General features: G+C 38.8%; 1 protein-coding gene across 1 annotated transcript; it reads right to left on the reverse strand.

Annotated features, from left to right (window-relative positions):
• Positions 1-1678: 1678 nt before the first annotated feature.
• cul4a (cullin 4A) lies at positions 1679-11326 on the reverse strand. The gene is made up of 20 exons (XM_062423974.1): positions 10708-11326; positions 9037-9152; positions 8272-8376; positions 7213-7281; positions 7009-7082; positions 6768-6930; positions 6565-6654; positions 6368-6450; positions 5929-5996; positions 5286-5404; positions 4985-5177; positions 4762-4866; positions 4494-4604; positions 4043-4128; positions 3816-3923; positions 3423-3536; positions 3232-3337; positions 2964-3136; positions 2694-2846; positions 1679-2601 (listed from the first exon to the last, which is right to left on the reverse strand). Exons 1-20 carry the CDS (start codon positions 10850-10852, stop codon positions 2506-2508), a joined length of 2277 nt encoding a protein of 758 aa, XP_062279958.1. The 5' UTR covers positions 10853-11326; the 3' UTR covers positions 1679-2505.
• Between the last annotated feature and the right edge of the window lie 2437 nt (positions 11327-13763).

Here is a 13763-nt window from a genome sequence, read left to right on the forward strand (position 1 = left end):
GTAACTAGTTACATGTAATGGCGTTACGTAATTTAATTACAAAATAAACGTAAGTGTAATCGGTTACAGTTACTGAGGGGAAAAAAGTATAATGTAATTACAATTACTCATGAAAATGTTGATGATTACAAAGGGGGTTACATCTGAAGTCAGGAAGACTTTAATCAGGAGGGTTTTTCTCCTATTTTTTTAATATTCAACATGTTACTGAATACATATATTGCTGTTTCAAATTATTTGAAAATAATATTTAATATACTTTGTAAATAAATCATGAGGTGGGCTTAACTGGTGTCACAGTACCAATTAGGTCCATGCCAGACTTTTTGACTTTTTCATAAAATATTTTTATTTTATATTCCAAAATCTTTATGAACTAATGAATACATTTTCAAACGAGAGATACTTCTTGCTTCATAAGAAATGATCTCCTTTATAAATCATGTCAGCATCCATGAAAAACACCTGAACTTAGATTTTGGTGGTTAATGGGTACACTTACTCCAACAGCTGCCATTAGTTAGAAAATTAGAAAAGTAGTCAAATGTAATAAGTTACAATACTTTGATTAAGTGAATGAAATGGTTACATTACGTATTACATTTTAAATAGAGTAACTACTAATCTGTAACCTATTACATTTCCAAAGGAACCCTCCCAACCCTGGTGATAGCAACACAGTGTCAAGAGACATCTAATGAGCGAAATAGTCCACTTCCACTTCCAGGAACACTGTTACAATGACTTCTTGTTTCGGGGAACTCTCACGACAAATAAAGATTTCCCTCTTAAAACCATTTAATAACTAAACATAATTCTAACTATAGTAGTTGCCTGGTAAAGTAGGGGACCAGGATGGGGTGTTTTTTTTATATATAGGACATTCTTGGCATGTAAAAAATCAATTGCTATGTGGGAGGGAGAGCATGTGAGAGTCCACACACACACACACACACACACACACACACACACACACACACCCTGTGTTGTGCAAGCTGCAAAGTGCATGTGCTGTGGGTAGTCAGCTGACACTTTCATCAATTCACGAGGGTATGCAAAACCCCAGAAGGAACGCAGAGTCTGCTTTAATGTTGCTGTCAAATACTTACCAGGACCCTGCTACATTCTCCTTGCATAGTTTAACCAATTTTTTAAGCTGCAGACAAGCCATTTTATTGCCTCAAAGTGAAACAGACAAAAAGAGGTTCTTGTTCACAGATTTGATGCAATCTATTACCAAAGATGTGGATTCCCTGCTGTGATAGTGAAAGACAACCTTTCATTTTCTGTTCAATCTTTCTGTAACTTGAGATACTGAAGGCCTGGATGGCTAATTTCTTTAGATTGATGACTATAATTTATTGAAAATACATTTGTTTTAAAAAAAATCCCAAATGGACAAAAAGAAAATCCACACTCCAAACATCAAATGTTTATGGAAAACAGACAACAATCTTTTTTTATCCTTTGGGGCCTCAAAACTGCAGCATACAAGCCTGAAATCTTCCTTACTTCACAGTTGACAAAACTGCTCTTATTTCACTATTATGAACATGTTTTAAAAATGTACTCAATTTCATAAAACCAGATTAGAGAGAAAAGGAGCTTCAAACGGTCAGCTTTACAAGACAAAAAAAATAGACTATCATAGGGTTGTCTACAAATCATTCAATGAATCATTAAATATCCATTTATTCAGGTTCACTTTTCTCACTCTTACATAGAATACAATCTGATCTACAAAAACTTCAGCACATGACATTAGACATTTGGACATTTTGGTCAAAACATATAAGATACCCAAAGAAATACGCAAGTGGCTCGCCTCATCTCTGTGATCCAAACAATGTGAACCCTTCCCTCTGACCCACTTCATCCCTTCTCAAGTCTCTTCTCTCGCTCTTCTTGTCCTTGCCCTTCGTTTAGCTGTTTCTCTGCCAAATCAAGCAACCGACCAATCAGGTTAACACTCAGCAGTTTATGCAGCCATTCATAAAAGGAGAACAAAAAGGAAAACAAAAAAAACAACTTAAAACTCAACACCAAACCAACTATAATAGAAAATAAGTGATTTTCGAACAACGTGATGGAGAAAAAAAAGAAAAAAAACCAACCCCAAAACAATCCCAATCCCGAGGGGAGGGGGGGGGGGAACAAAACGAAAAAAACAAGAGGAAAGTGCTAGTTATTTTCAGTTGAGTTTTGCATTAGCAGATTTGTAAGTCACATAAATCAACCATCAACAACCCGGACCGCTCCTCCAGCCCCATCTCAGACCAGCTGCGCTCCCACTAAACATAACTCAGACTGGGGGAGGAGTAACAGCCGAGTCTCTCGCCTCTCTGGAGCTCTCTATGTCATCTGGACGCCGCGCCCAGGATTGTGGATGAAGGGAAAGATGGGCACCAGAGGAGAGTCGGGTGGCTGAAGGGCTGCAATGTTGTTTTTGGGGGCCAGCTGTATGCTTGCTGTGAAAAAAAGCATGGCAGCGACAGTGGCACCCCCTCAGGCAACATAGTGGTACTGGTTCGGGGTCTCCTTGTCCCGCTCCATGTAGTCTCTGTCTATTAGTGACTCGATCCTCTTCTTCAGATCACCCGGCTGTGGAGACGAGAGATCAGATGAGATGCTGATGAGCTTTGTGTGTGTACGAGAAGAAAAACCTGAATGGCGAGAAGTTTCGTATACGTCACCTTGACAGGGAACTTCAGCTGGTTGTAGAGCTCCGATACGAGCAGGTTGTGACTGAGGGTCTTCCTCATCTTCATGATGCGCACCACAGCTGCATCAATCTGATACTGCCTGTCCTGAAACACGCGCTCTGTGGTGCTTACCTGCTCCTCGACCTATAAGAAACATTTAATTAAAAAATGGAGTAACATTTCACATACCTGTTTTGCATTGGTAAAAACATGATGGTAGAGACTAAAACTGTAAACTGTGATTTATGAAATGTGTTTTACCGTTTCCTTCATCTGGATCTGGTTGATCTTGATGCGGAACAGTTTGTGTTTGAAATCATTGTTGAAATTGAAGCGGTCTCCATCCTCCACGTCTTTCCCTCGAGGATTCTTGTTGAGGACGCGTGCTTTCCCACAGGCCAGGGACTGCAGCGTACGCCTGAGCTCCCCCTCCTCTGTACAGGACCAGAGAGAACCACTTATGTGATGGAGCAGATACTTCTGTCAAGACTTAGCACATGCAGTATATTTATAAAGATAGATGCCTAACCTATGCCTGTGGCGGTGCGAATCTCCTCCATGCTGAAGTCCTCTCCCTCAGTAAACATCAGCAGCACCAGAGTCTGGAACAGAGAGACCTGCAGCTCCTTCTTACCCTGCAGGATAAGGTGCTCAGTGTGAGAGTCGGACTTTGTGATGTAGAGAAATATGGGCGGGATGATTTGTATGACGGGCACTAACCTCTTTGAACTCTGCCTTCAGCACAGCGTGGCCCAGCGTGGGCTGCCACTGCAGCTTCCTCCCGCTGTGCTTCCCCAGGTAGAACAGCTTGAACACCTCCTGGAGTTTCACCATCTACCACAACACAGAAAGAAGAGAGACACGACACGTTAAAGATCAGCTGATGTTTAGAGACCACATTGAGACCTCTGACACAAGGAAGTGAACTCAGGTCCCTTTTTTATAATAATTTCCTCATTCACCAAACATGATGCTTTCCACTAATTATGAATTAGAAGGTGAAAAGAGCTAAAAAATGTTTACCCACATATATTGAAGTTTAAATTTGGCATTTTGTGGCTTTTTAGCATCAGAACTGCATGATCTGCTTCCATGAAACACAGGATCACTTACCTCCAAGGGCAAGTGAACCTCCATAGGTGTGTATGAAGGCCAGTAGCCCATAGTGAGGATGTTGACAGTAAGTTCTATGTTGCTGGGCTCACTCTGGTTCTGCATGTACTGCATAAAAATATCATAACATTTACAATTATGCATGAAAAATGCATTAAATGACACAACACAGTTTGTAGTAACACATGTTTTTTCAGTGCGTGTATGTGCACAGAGGCAACGCGTACCTGTTTGAACTGGATCATGATGTCTTTGGACAGTTCCATGTCCTTGAACATCCCCTCCAATTTACTGGTAAATGCTGCTCCACACTCTGGAGGAAGTCAAAACCACAAATATCACAACAGGCTTGTTCTAACACAATCACACATACTCCCATTATAGGGTTAGGGTCGCAGATTTGATCAACACTCAGTTAAGTGCTTCAACCACTTAAACACTGAGCACAACCGAAAATTATCTCTGCTCATATACTGCGCTGCTGCAGAGCATCAAGAGGAAACTTCAAATCTTCAACAGGAAGATTTTAAAATACATTTGAAGCTATTCATGTATATAATCAAAGAAAATCTCAAAGAATATAATGTGGTTATACCGTGCAGACAGCTACATAAATCAAAAGTCTTAAAAACTCTAAACATATCGTTTAATTTGTAGGATATTGGACTAGAGATTCACCATGTTTGAGCTTGGAGAGCATCGACTTTTCAGCATCGACAGAAGCACTCTTGCCGACCAGCAGACGCTTAGCCAAGTCCTTCTTGTAGAAGGCTTCAAACACATCTTTTCCTGGAGGAGAAGAGAGATGAAAAAGGTCTCATCTGGCTGCAACAAGCTTCATAGCGGTTAGTAACACTAATTAACTGAGAGAGCCAACAGTTGGACATGCGTATTCACCAAAGACGTTCTGCATGCACACACATATATACACTGAAGTGGAACGCACCGTGTATGAAACGGAAGATTATCATTATCTTATCTAAAATTCTCTCCAGCTCCTCTTCTGTGGCCTCCTTGTTCCCGGCTCGCAACTTAGAATCCACATATTTAGCTGGACAGGAAGCAAGAACCAAGAAAGTTGTTACAACACGCTGGAACTAATACAAACTGCAACGTTTTAAAAAGTTGTTAAAATGTAAAAGCATGGTGGTTTACTTAGCCCGACTCACCGATAAGTTCGGCAGGTTTGTTGGGCCTCTTGTTGATGAACGTCTCAAAGGCCTCTTTCATGGCGTTGATGAATGCCTCGTTCCGTGTGAAGCAGGTCTGCGCCACGTTGTCCATCTTGTCCTTGAAGTCCAGAAGCTCCTGCACCATGTCCTTGTCTTTTTCTGGTGTGCATACAATCTCTCCACCAAAGGACTACAACCAGAAAGTTCATGATGTTGAAGTCTTATGGCTCACTGTGCAAAATTTCCTGATATGTTGTACATCTATGTGTGTGTGTCTGTGTGTGTTTTTTAGGTATACCTTGATGTAATCCCTCCAGAACTGCAGCAGTGTGGGAAGTCCTCCCTTCACTTTACTGAAGAGCTGGTAAAGGAGGGCCAGCTCAGTAACACGGTTCTCATCCAGCAGGATGCTCAGACCTGGAACAAAAAAGTCATATTTCCATTCCCATAATTTCCATGGCCATTCACAACCTTAATTTATTACACACAACAAAATTAAATTCCAGGATGATTTTTCTTTATTTCATGACTTTTCCAGGCCGGAAAAATTAGATGTTAAAATTCCTTGAGGAAATTTAAATGCATCTACATTTTACTGATTGAATGATTGAATGGCCTGAATCAAATCTACAATTGGAAAAATGAATGTATGGAAAGTGTGCTGTAAAATCTGGGTAGACAAAAGTTTTTGCTTCAGTAATGAACTCCAGTTTAGTAAATTGTAATAACACAAAATTCATAAAACAGATAAAGTAAATGGGCTTGATTAAGATTTAACACCTTAAATATGATATAAACCAACTATGAACACTACAAACTACAGCTTAAGAAATTAAGTGCAATTAACACTCATCTCACAGTTCAAACAAAAATTAAACACTACAAGCTTCAAATGTCATATGTTCCCACACACACACACCAGCTCTTTTAGGCAGACATACCCTTTTGTAGTATTGCTGTCATATGTTCTCCTAAAAGCTGTTTCTCAACACAGCTAATAAGAGGTTTCCTGCAAAAGAATGAACAGAACATGAGAAAGAGGGAATGACAGCAAATCTGTTGCAGGTGCATACATATTCAGTTATTCAATCTGTGACCCCTTTTCAATCATTTATTACATGTATTCTCAATTCCCGACCCGAGGACAAATCAAGTGAACATCTTTAAAAGTCTTTGTAGTGTCACTATCCCTTCACTCCATCTCAGCACAGAAACACTGTCCTTGAAATTCTGCACTAAAAAGTTAATAATTTTGCAAGACACCCACTTGATTTGATTGACTCAGACTGCTGACGGCTCAGTTTAATTTGAACTAACTCAGTGATAAGTTATAATAACATAATTGATCAAAATCTAATTAAAGAGACTGGAGATTATTACTGAGTGCTCTGGTCGAGGTAGCTCACGATACGATCGTTCTCCTCCTCCAGCCGACGAGCCACATGGTGCAGGTACTCAGGCACCTGGTTACACAGAAAACACACATATTATATATTATATTTGTCAATGAAAGATGTATCTTCGGCTTTATTATCATTATGGCAATCACAGGTCTATTAATGCTCCGTCTCACTCACATCTCTCTCCTGCATCAGCCGCTGTCCCTCTGCTGCGTACAAGCGATTGGTCTCAATCAAAAATCTCTCCTCAAAGGAATCTTTATAAACCTTGAAAAAAAAAAAAAATCGGATACTCAGAAAGTAAAAACAATGAACACACTAAATACATGCATACGTTTCATCCCTCTACTGAGAAGTTTTCATGACAGGACTTCAGGTACCTGCAGGTCTGACAGCATTCCCAGCAGACTCCTGAGCAGACTGCGGTCTATTGTCTCTCCGTTGCGCTCAAGCTCAATCTGCTCCAAAATGCCATCTACTGTGCGCTTCTGAACTGCACTGTTGCTCACAATGTGGGTGCGGAACAGCTCCAACCCAGTGTCCCTGCAACGTATTAACAATGTCAGCCTCCTGAGTGCACACCAAAACAAACAGATTAGATGAAATGAAGTGTGACTTTACCAGATGGAGGGAAGAAGAGAGTTCTGAAGCACATATGTACGATCCAGGAAGAGAAAGATACTTCGGATCATTATCTAGACAAGAGAAAAACAGACATGGGGTTCACACTCTTCAAGGGCGTTTTGTCATTAGCTGGACAAAACAAAAACAGTTGAGGTGCAGCCAGCTTTTAAAAGTGAATTTCTGACAAACATCAAAGCTTACAGTTTGTCTGCAGTGATCCTGCCAGCAGCGATTCATCCGCTTCAGGAAGGAAAGGTTGTCCAAAGACTCTGTGAGTTCCACGTTAAGGGAAGATCTTCCATTCACTCGAGTCAGTTTGAAGTGTTGAACTTCACAGTACTCAAAGGATTTGGTATTCAATCTGGCGGATAATAATTAAAACTTGTATACACATCTATGCCTATCATGATCAATGATAAGATAAAAAAAACTATCAGTTCATACAGCCTATCTATCTATCTATCTATCTATCTATCTATCTATCTATCTATCTATCTATCTATCTATCTATCTATCTATCTATCTATCTATCTATCAACAGCAAAAATTCAACTGTTAGACATGATTTAATAAATGGAAAATCCTTTAAACTGAACACATTTTGTTCACTTCATGTTATCAGGCGTATTTACATCCTCTTACAGTCTCAGCCCATTTGAACAACTGTCTAAACTGTTACATATCGACCCCTTGTGAGAAAAGACTGCAACAACACGCAGTGCCAGCAGCACTCAGTCATCACTAAGTGGAGTTTAAATCTGCCAATACGCTTATAAACAACATCGACTTCTACATCATTGCCAAAATAGCAGGTTTGTGATCAAAACAGAGCGCCGAATCTGGCTTCGATCGCTGCAGCGTATTCAGAGAGGCTGACGGCACGGTTCACCAATCCCCTCATCATGGTCACCAACAACGGCTCAATATCATGTGACTGGTGGCTGGCAGCAGATTTTGCTGAGCCATGTGCTTACTTCTCTTTTTAAAAGAACTTTTGATGAATGTCTCCCAGAGAAATCATGGGCTCCTTGATCTGGAAGACTACTAAATCAACAAATCTGCATCATTGTATTTAACAGCAGGCCAAATGCAGTTTGGTTTACATTCAACTGCTGGTGAAAACAAAGACTGCCAAACAAGTCGCTCTAACAATGCATCATGTTTAAAAAGATAAGAATACCTAAATGTGTATTTTTTCTGTTTCAACCAATGTTTCAGCAATTAAACACAGCTTGATAAAGTTGTTCATCAAAAAGGATATTCTCTAAACTGGTGGATCTGGGCCTGCACGTGATCCTCACAGACCTGCCGCAGCTGCTTGTACAGCGTGGGGGAGACTTTATATGAACACAGGTTCTCCACCGCCTTCAAGAAAGAGACGAACCGGAGGGGAGACAAGAACACGAGAAACAGATTGATTTACAGCTCTGCTCAAACAAAACGATACAATGAACATTTCTACATGATTCCTTGATTGTTTTTTGCAGTTATTTCTAAGAATGTGAACTCTATATTATTACTAGCACTTTTCGAGAAGATATCATTCCCTGTATGGAGATACTGTGGATACTTTTCAACTCAATCTGCACATTAATGTACAATAATGTAACTAATAATATAACAATAGACCTTGATGAATAAGTAATATAACATAAGTTTCAAGTCTCTAAAAGTTATATTTGAATCCAAAACTGATCCTGATAAGAACAAATGACAACCTAAAAGGTAGGAAAAATGAATAATTATATTAGGGCTGTACCTACAATATAGATCACTTGAAAGCAGTGTGATATATGCATGACAAATATATGGCAAAATATTTGACAGAAATATCTTGAATAATACATTAAAAACAAGTTCAAAATAGATTGTTTAATTGCGTGTTTCAAATGTTTTAAAATCACCCTGACAACAACAATCTACTGAAAGATCCAATGTTACAGATGAAGCATTGGTGCCAGTTAGATAAATAGTTTTGAATGAAGATGAGTCGTTAAACTAAATTAGGAAGAAATTACAGCAGACCTGATAGAGCTCTTCCAGATTGTACTTGATTGACGTGCTGTTCTGGATGGCACCCACTGCATCTCGTAGTTTCAGCCACGTGTCCTCAGTGTAGTTCTCCGCTAGTTTTGGCCGGTCTGTTAGAAAAAGCCGACAACAATGTTTAATTTTATATAAGCAAGTGAACAGAGCATTTTATCGCTTTGTGTGTTCGTCAAACAAAGGAGATTAGGGTCAAGATTATGTGAAATTAAACTTTGTCTACATGAACTTTTTGACAAGCACTATCCTGCTCTACAAATGGGACATGAACCTATATAACTACTGTATAAATACTGGTAAAAATGATAGGAATTATAAGAATTCAATATAACTTAAGTTATCAAGGTCAGTATACTACAGCTCACACTTTGGACCTAAAGGTAAGATGATAATATTTATCATGACTTAAGGTGCAGAAAGCATTTGTTCTGGATATAGAACTTCACTAAAATACTTCTTTGTACTATTTTTAGTTTCTTAAGAAGTTTTGCCCAAGATAAACAGAGTACAAATTAACATCACTTTCATTTAGTAATTAATTAATTAACTTCATTTGTGTTCTTGTTTGTTGTTTACCACTAAAACAAATATAAAAAACACAGAAAGCTTCTTTGATATAGTGAGATGTACATTACCTTGAATACTATTATTACTTTGTTATATGCATTAACTGGGATGTTGTTACCCTTTCTCCAGAGCCATACTTTTTAATTAAAAATATAATAAAACAAAAAAAAAATGTTGTCAAGTGATGGTTTATAGCTGATGATTTCACCTCACCAACAGACAGAAAATATACCGTAATAAATGTATGATGATTTTAAACAGAAAACTTGTCATAAAAGAGCAACTTGTAAAATTTAAAGGTTAGGTTCACAATTTTTCAAGCCTTACTTAAAACATCAGAGAGGTTTCCACATGAACAATGAAAGAGTTTTTCCTCACTTTAATCATCCCTACTGTTCATACTGGCTGCTCAAAGATCCTCTTCAAATCTGCTTTCAATGTAAGTGATGGGGGGGCAAAATACACAGTGATTTTGTGCAAAAATGCATTTAAAAGTTTATCTGAAGCTTATATGAGGCTTCATCAGTCTGAGTTATTCATATAAAGTGTATATGTCACATTTACAGTCTTTTTAGCATCAGTTTCCCTCTTTGTGTTTCCCTGTTGAGCTGCAGTGGATATATATTAACAAAAAGAGGGACTCTGGAACTATAATATGGCAACATTGAAATATACGTACTTTATTTGACTACTGTGGACAGCCAAAGACAGAATTGTGGACTTGTGAACAGTAAGTGTTTTTAATTAACTTGACAAAATCAATTTTTTAAATTGTGAAAAGTCTGTCTCATTATTATCTTATTAGTAACGTATTAAGCCCTAAAATAAGGTAAACACAATGTTTGTAAACCTCTATTTTGGAGGGACTTTCTGATATAAACTCCACTGATTGCTAAATCAATGCACGAAGCAATATAAATACATTAAATACACACACGTCCATGAAGGATTTGACATGTGAAGCCTGATACACAACAAACAAAAGTTAGATCCTCTGTTTGTTTGTTAGATAAGTGAACTGGTGCTGATGCTGACAGACACACACACAGACAGGTTGAGCTCCATCAGACACATTTATCTTACCTTTGAAATTTTTGATGACTAATTTCTTTGAAGCTCCACTTTTTCCTGAGGCCACGGCGGAGGATGTCCTGGCCATCCCGTTGGTGTTGTGCTCGGTTATGGCAGAGAAGCTGGCTCTCTTGTCCTGTCGGGTGTCCTCTGCCATTATCAGATTAGCGCTTTGGCTTAACGCTGTATGGTTCAACTGAGTGGGTCAAGAAGTGTTTTGCTAACTTATTGCAGGATTGTTCAGTCGCCTGTTTTACTGTCAGCTACACAGCCCCTTTTTTCTATTTAATCCCGCTGTCTTTGGTTGACAGCACAAATGCTACGATCTACTTAAAACACATTTATAAGCACACCCTGATTAATGTTGGGTTAATCAACCAAATAATACAAACTACCGCCGGCTAAGTAAACAGATAGCTAGCTAACACTGTGTTTCTACACTCCGCAGCACTTTAGCTTCAGCTTTAAAGGCTAATCCATGCCACTCTGAGCTATTTTAAACCAACAACGGGCTCCACTTTAACATTTGGAGACAGCAAACAAAAGCGTAAAAGCGACATAGTTCAGCATTTGGTGTCACAGACCCATGTTATTGGTGGCTTTCTTCACCCAGATGGGTTAGCTAGCACAACAAAATGGCTTTTCTCAGACAGTTCAGCTGGACAGGTGCATCCTGGGTGAAGAGGGTCCGAGCGGCGTTCACTGACAGTCAGAGTTTTCACTTTCTCTACAGGCGTGCTTAACTATTGACTTTGTAAATATATGCAGGAAAAATTACACTTAAGTAAAAGTAAATATCCTACTTCAGTAAATGTACATACATCTACATTTTGCTGCTAATTATCTAAGCCCATTTCCGCCAATGTGATGAACAAAAAGTAAGTCATTATAATGAGAACATTTCTCTAAATAATGACTTATTAACTCAAAATATTGACTTAGTATCTCAAAAGAATGATTTATTATCTCAAAATAATGACTTACCTTATGACTTAGTAAGTCTCATTATTTTTGAGATACTCATTATTTTGAGTTACTAAGTCATTATTTTTAGATAATAAGTCAATATTTTGAGAAAGTTTCCAATTATTTTGAGTTACTAAGTCATTATTTTGAGATAAAAAGTCAATATTTTGAGAAACGTTCTCATTATATTGACTTTCAGATCTTTTTTTTCATCACATTGGCAGGAATGGGCTTTGATAATTAGCAGCAAAATGTAGTTCAAGTGTTGAACGTGTGTGTCACGCACACCCCCATCTGGACTGGTCCCCACCTCCATCCATAACCAAACAGTTGAACAGGTCAGTCACTTCAAATACCTCGGACTCACCATAGACAATAAACTGACATTTGATCAACACATCACCAACATACACAAAAGGTCCCAACAGAGACTCTATGTAATCCGCAAACTCTGTGCCCTCTCTGTTGCCCCCCACCTTCTGTCACTACTGTACACCAGCATCATCCAAACCATCCTCCTGTACTGTTCACCCTGTTTTTATAACATGCTGTCCGCCACTAACAGGAACAAACTAACAAAAATGACACACACCGCATCCAAGATCATCAACCATCCCACACCCAACCACAGAGCAGTCACACGCCTCGCACAAGCAATAACCAACGACCCGGATCACCCTCTCTACCCTCACTTCACACTGCTGCCATCTGGTCGCAGATACAGGACTCTGAGATGGAGACGGGCACGCTTCAGCAAGAGCCTGGTCCCGTCTGCCATCTCAGCACTCAATAACCTTCCCCGATAACCTCATATGGACCCAGCCCTCCTGAGTGTGCTATATATATGTGTCGGTTGTTCAATGTCTGGTGGTGTTGTGTAGTATGTGTGTATTACATGTTACTCAATGTTTAGTGGTGTCGTACAGTGTGTGTGTGTGTGTGTGTGTGTGTGTATGTATATTGTTCAATGTTGGTGGGGTTTCTTCAACCCATCAGTAGTTGACAGTTTGTGACAAAGAATTTCCCTCTGGGGACAATAAATATCTATCTATCTATCAAATACTCGTTTTGTCCCTCTGACTAATATATTATATTATATGACATAATTAGATTATTAATACTGAAGCATCAGTTTGTAAGCAGCATGTTACTGTTGTAGCTGCTGGAGGTGGAGCTAGTTTCAGGACTTTATACACTCACCGGCCACTTCATTAGAAACACCTGTGCAGTCTAATCCAATACAACAGCTCTGCCATAAATCCTACTTTTTAAAAGTTTATACATTTTCAGTTTTTGTTGATATTGTCAAAAAAGTGATAATTCTACTTTATGTTTATTACTGAGGTCATACTAAGTGGTGGTGGCGTACTGACTGGTGTTGACTGGTGTTCCTAATATTTTTCCCCCCCTCATGTATGTATATGAAGTGGAAAAAAGATTAGAAACACCAATCAGTATAATGCACCCTAATATACAACCATTATCTACTACAACGTCAATAATAAACATAAAGTAGAATGATCACCTTCCTGACAATGTCAACAAAAACTGAAAATGTATAAACTTCATAAATGTAGACTTTATGGCTTTTTCTTGCTGTATTATATTACATTAGATTGCACAGGTGAACCTAATAAAGAGGCCAGTGAGTGTTAGCGAGTTTAGTCCATCGGTTCCCAACATAGGGGTCACCGTCAGGCCCCTTCAAAGGGTCACCAGATAAATCTGAGGGATTGTGAGATGATTAGTGGGAGAGGAAAGAAGAAAATAAAAGTCAAAACATAATTTTTTAGCAACGTTTTGTATTTTAAAAGCTTGTTATATTATCCATTGTGTCAAATCTTCATCTGAAAAGTAACTAAAGCAGTCAAATAAATGTAGTGGAGTAGAAAGTACAATATTTCCCTCTGGAAATGTAGTGGAGTATAAGTACAAAGTAGCATAAAATATGAACTAACTCATACATGGCTACTTAATGAATACACGATAAAGGAGGCCAGTATGAAACATTGTAGAGGAAGCATTTATAACAAGTTTCCTTTTAGCCGGACGGTCTTGAACGCACCGGATCACCTGCACCCAGCAGCAGGGTTTGACTCTGA

The sequence above is a fragment of the Scomber scombrus genome, chromosome 1, assembly GCF_963691925.1.
Source record: "Scomber scombrus chromosome 1, fScoSco1.1, whole genome shotgun sequence".
Classification (NCBI taxonomy): domain Eukaryota; kingdom Metazoa; phylum Chordata; class Actinopteri; order Scombriformes; family Scombridae; genus Scomber; species Scomber scombrus.